At 36.5% G+C, this 5,028-nt stretch overlaps 1 protein-coding gene and 1 long non-coding RNA gene across 3 annotated transcripts; one reads left to right on the top strand and one right to left on the bottom strand.

Annotated features, from left to right (window-relative positions):
* Positions 1 to 330: 330 nt before the first annotated feature.
* Positions 331 to 3,205, top strand: LOC106316062 (vacuolar protein sorting-associated protein 28 homolog 2). Of its 2 annotated transcripts, none has more exons than XM_013753927.1 (2): positions 331 to 413; positions 2,435 to 3,205. In XM_013753927.1, the coding sequence occupies exon 2, from the start codon at positions 2,457 to 2,459 to the stop codon at positions 3,099 to 3,101; it is 645 nt and encodes a 214-aa protein (XP_013609381.1). In that variant the 5' UTR covers positions 331 to 413; positions 2,435 to 2,456; the 3' UTR covers positions 3,102 to 3,205. The 2 variants fall into 2 exon arrangements, with proteins under 2 accessions (XP_013609381.1, XP_013609380.1); XM_013753926.1 differs by lacking the exon at positions 331 to 413 and adding an exon at positions 2,028 to 2,127.
* On the bottom strand, positions 682 to 1,448 carry LOC106316064. The gene is made up of 5 exons (XR_001264706.1): positions 1,301 to 1,448; positions 1,121 to 1,211; positions 1,001 to 1,041; positions 854 to 902; positions 682 to 748 (listed from the first exon to the last, which is right to left on the bottom strand). It is a non-coding gene; the product is annotated as an uncharacterized LOC106316064 (long non-coding RNA).
* Positions 3,206 to 5,028: the final 1,823 nt, after the last annotated feature.

The following is a 5,028-nucleotide window of genomic DNA, read 5'->3' as shown; positions in this document are numbered from 1 at the left end:
ATCAAGGGGGTTTTTTATATAAGGATTACAAGATGAAGATAAATGAAAAGTATACAAAACCTAAACTCACTAGGATTAGGAAAACTACTAATACATAATAATGGAAAGATTACATCTACTAGGAAAAAGGAAAGGGGTTCCTTTTCTCCAAGCTTTGTGGCCGCCTCTCTCTCTCTCCTTTCTCTAGGCTTCGGCCATCTCTTCATCTTCTAGGTATTGGGCTGATCTCGGTCCGGACCTGGTTAATGACAATTCACTCCATAATTTATAACAAAGCCAAAATCTAGAAAAAACAAACCAGTTTGAATTAGTCACCGGTCTGATACTCTATTATATACTTTTTGTAGTTTGAAATTAATTTGGGGTCTTCTTCGTCTTCCTGATTCATCTTCTCGGATCAGAAAGTCTCTCAGGTCAAAAGATTTGTTATCTCTCTCTTTCTTTCAAAGTCGTATGATTTACGAATCTTCTTCGTCCTCCCTATAGTTTCCTGATAATTTCCATCAATTATTGTTTGTTTCCCCTAATTAACTTGAATTTTAGGGGGTTTTAAATTTCTCTAAAAATTGGCCCAGTTTGATTCGTGTAAAGGAGACAGATAGATGACTCAGGGCAGAAGCTTAAAGCTTGTTTGTTTCAAAAGGTCATGAAGAGCCAATGGCATCATCTCACTTTTACTGCCTCTACTTCATAGACAAGCCACGAGTTCTTAGGCACATTTTCCTTCTTCAATCCTTCCTCTGAGTATCTGTTTATACCACATCCAGAAGCAAGAGAAACAAAACAGGTTATTTATAGTACATATTATACTGAAAATGAATCATCTAAAGACATAATAAGTCAACTGACATACCCAAGAGATGGTGGAATTATGAGTCTTCTCTTATCACCAACTCGCATCCCTGAGAATAAGAGATACAGTCATGTTATTTAAAAAAAAAATATCAACATCTTTGTGAAAATTTCAATTGAAATTATTAAAGGTACTACTATACAATACCTTCAACACCATTGCTGAGACCTTTTATGACTTTTCTCCACCTGCAAACAAAAACGAAGCATATTGTGTGTTTTAGGATGGTTGAAACAACAATTACAATATATCTAAAATATTTTTTACCTAAGCGAAATTTTAATGGAGATCCTTCCAAGTTTGATTCAAATAATTTCCCAGTGTCTCTTAACTTCCCAGTATAGAGTATGCTGAGCAGCTGATGAAGACATTTTCGTAACGGAGTTAAGAGATTTAAACGATGGGAAAAAAGTGGAGGAGAAAAGTTGAGAGCACATGAGAGCTTACCTTCGAAGAACCCTATATAGAGGAGGCTGGAGAAATCCGTTGCAGGAAGAGGAATCGCAACGTCCTTGGAATACGTGCGTAGAATCATAAAGATCCGAGTAACGGAGTTTAGACTACTATGCTAAGCCGGCAGAGGAATCGCCATAGGACGACGGATTTGGAAGGAGATGAAGACAGTGGTTGCCCTACTGACTAACGGGTCAATGCGAAACCCACCAAACATAGACCAGAAACATTCACATGATTTTAACCGGCCCATTCATGCCAAAATTAACAGTGTTATGCTTCCTTCATTTATAAAACACTTAGCATACGTTATACAGCTAAACTTGCTGCATGCAGGTAATTAAAAAATTCCAACATTCAAAGGCTTTTCTGTAATCTAAACCGAAGCCCAAAGCTACATAAAACGTGTGCAGCTCAAATGGAAGTCATACCACGCGCACTCCTGAGCAGATCGCGTGAGACACACCGTCTCCATACCGAGGCGACACGTGGCGAAAAACCCCCGCCCTCCTTGAACGACGTGGACGACCTGAAATAGCAGATAGTTTAATTTTATTATTAAAGATATTGATCCCAAAATTGGTTACATGGCAAATTAACCCAAAAAATTATCCGAGAGAATTGTTTTTTTTTTTTTTAATTTGCTATCGGCGGGCGAATTTCCGAAATCTAAATTAAGTCAAGCCAAAATCTAGAAAAAACAAACCAGTTTGAATTAGTCACCGGTCTGATACTCTATTATATACTTTTTGTAGATTGAAATTAATTTGGGGTCTTCTTCCTCTTCCTGATTCATCTTCTCGGATCAGAAAGTCTCTCAGGTCAGAAGATTTGTTATCTCTCTCTTTGTTTCAAAGTCGTATTAATTGCGAATCTTCTTCGTCCTCCCTATAGTTTCCTGATAATTTCCATCAATTATTGTTTGTTTCCCCTAATTAACTTGAATTTTAGGGGGTTTTAAGTTTCTCTAAAAATTGGCCCAGTTTGATTCGTGTAAAGGTCTCCTCACTAAATCAGATTAAAATTTTGATTGCGCTTCTAGTGAGATTTAGTTAGCTTAGTGAAGTAATTAGCTTATGTCTGGTCTGTTGAGCTTGAACTTGTGTCTGGTCTGCTTCATTGATATAGAAAGGAAGAAAGCTCTTGTATTATGATGATGATGATGATGGAGGCCAAGTTATGGAACGACAAGAGAGAAAGAGAGATGTACGACAACTTCGCAGAGCTCTTCGCAATCATCAAAGCAACAGAGAAGCTCGAGAGAGCTTACATCAGAGACTTAATCTCTCCTTCAGAGTACGAATCCGAATGCAACAAACTCATCCTCCACTTCAAGACGCTCTCCGCTTCCCTCAAAGACACGGTCCCAAGCACCCAACGATTCGCAGACACATACAAAATGGACTGTCCATCCGCTCTCTACCGTCTCGTGACATCAGGTGTTCCCGCCACCGTGGAACACCGAGCCACCGTGGCGGCATCCACCTCCAACTCTGCCTCCATTGTCGCTGAGTGTGTGCAGAACTTCATCACGACGATGGATTCTTTGAAACTAAACATGGTTGCTGTCGACCAGGTCTATCCTCTCTTGTCTGATCTGTCGGCTTCTCTCAGCAAACTGAGTATTCTGCCGCCGGATTTCGAAGGGAAGACGAAGATCAAAGATTGGCTTTCGAGGTTGTCGAAGATGGGAGCAGCTGATGAGCTTACGGTACAGCAGTCGAGGCAACTTCACTTTGATCTTGAGTCTTCATACAACTCTTTCATGGCAGCTTTGCCTAAAGGTGGTAATTGAAAAACCAATGTAGGTTTGGTTTCTTGGTTTTCTTTGTTTTACTCTATAGATGGAGTCGAATGTGCTTGTGTTGTTCCACCTTTCCATTCAATGTTCTTTCTGTATTTAGTTTAGTACGCACGATGAACCAAGAAAGTGAAAGATTAAACAAAAACAACAAGAAGAAAGAGGGAATTTGGTTGGGTCGAGACCGGAAAACAAACGTCGATATAGAAGTCATAAGATAGGTGATGATGATCTGCGATTTCAAATGAACAGGTTCAATCAACTAAAAGACCTTCGGTCTTTAGCATTCCCGGAAAGTTTTGCACTATTCGTCTTAATTAAACAGCGACGCTAGCCATGTCTAGCAGTCTTAAGAAAGTAAACCACACCCGTACCCAAAGAATTATGATGTGACCAAGTTCAGCTTCTACTTTCTCTTGAATCGATCTTTTGGCTTGCCACGTTTCTCATAGCCTCGGAAACCCATCGTCCCTCCCTGCCTCAGTAGTCCTGTGTTTTCAGACTCGTACGTTTCTATTGGCATGCAGAGATACTATCAAATATCAAATACGAGACATCTAGTATTGCTAGAAAAACCTCCCATCCCTTATTCGTTCATACTACTAGTTTATCTAACTAAGGTTTTCTCTATTTTGTACACTGACTTAAGAAACCATGTCTGGGGCAACTGGAAAGTATTATATGCCCTTTTGTAATAGGCTAACACGTTTTCTCATTTCCAAACAAAAAAAATTATGCGGTTTTACGAATGATATTTGCCATATTGGGAGGTTCAAGCTTCTTGACATATTTTCTTTTGTGCAGGTTTGTTATGATTTATGGGTTGCAGGAGCTGTGGCCTTCTATTCTTTTATATTTCATGCCTTGTCAGTTTTTTTCTTTACAATTGTTCTAATATTTCTCGAGTAACCGTCAAGCACTAGAAATATAATCCTCTGAAGTCTGAACGATACATGTTTTCAAACATGTGAAATGGTCCAAAAGTCCCCTTTGTTCGTCTCTAATACTTTCTGCCTGGAATCGTAGCCAGCGGTGAATGGAGGAGAATTCTTAAATTATGATGGGATCCAAGTTTTTTTATTTGAAAATTGAGAGAGACAAGGTAAGCATTGATGAGATGAAGTTCTATCGATTGGATTAGCTTTTTTTACATGGTACGATTTTGCAATGGCTAGAGGACAAATGTATTTAAAGCTTTGAATCCTCTGTTCTTTAACTCAATAATGTAGGTTTTTACATTTTGTTCAAGTATACTGTATTATTAAAGGAATGACTAGGGTTAAACCCGCCCTATCAATTTAAAAAACAACTAAACATATTTCAAATTTTAGTATATATTTGAATATAGCTATTTATATATAAGTGTTTTTAATCTTTTGTATTAATCTTTAATATTGCAAAAGATTATAATAATAAGATATTATTTTTATATTGTGGAAAAAGATACAAATTTGATAGTGATATATCATTTAACTAATTATTCACTGTTTAAAACTAAAAAGAAATTTTGTTTTGTTACTTTTAATCCCAAAATGGATAATAAACCAACTGATTATTAAAAAATATAATTAAACTAAGTGCGGGTTTATAACTTTATTTTTTATTAATAATTAAATTTGATTTCTAAATTATCAATATCTAATGAATTTACATAATTTTTGTGTTTGTGAAAATATAATGTTAACCTACTTTGTTTAAAATTAAAATCACACATTTAAAAAGTGTCACTGTAACTATCATAATTATCATAGTCTAAGAATGAAAGGTTAAACTCAATCGAACAACAGTTCATTAGAGCTTAATGGAGACAATAACATTATATTCATGTTTTACTGATAAATTTTAGATAAATTTCCAAATGTGGTAAATTTCTTCACTTGACGATGTGTTTCATGAGGAAAAAACAAATTCTACTTAATTA

This window comes from Brassica oleracea, chromosome C9 (genome assembly GCF_000695525.1).
Source record: "Brassica oleracea var. oleracea cultivar TO1000 chromosome C9, BOL, whole genome shotgun sequence".
NCBI lineage: Eukaryota > Viridiplantae > Streptophyta > Magnoliopsida > Brassicales > Brassicaceae > Brassica > Brassica oleracea.
Note: the sequence above shows the minus strand (reverse complement) of the source record. Positions and strands in the feature narration are given on the sequence as shown.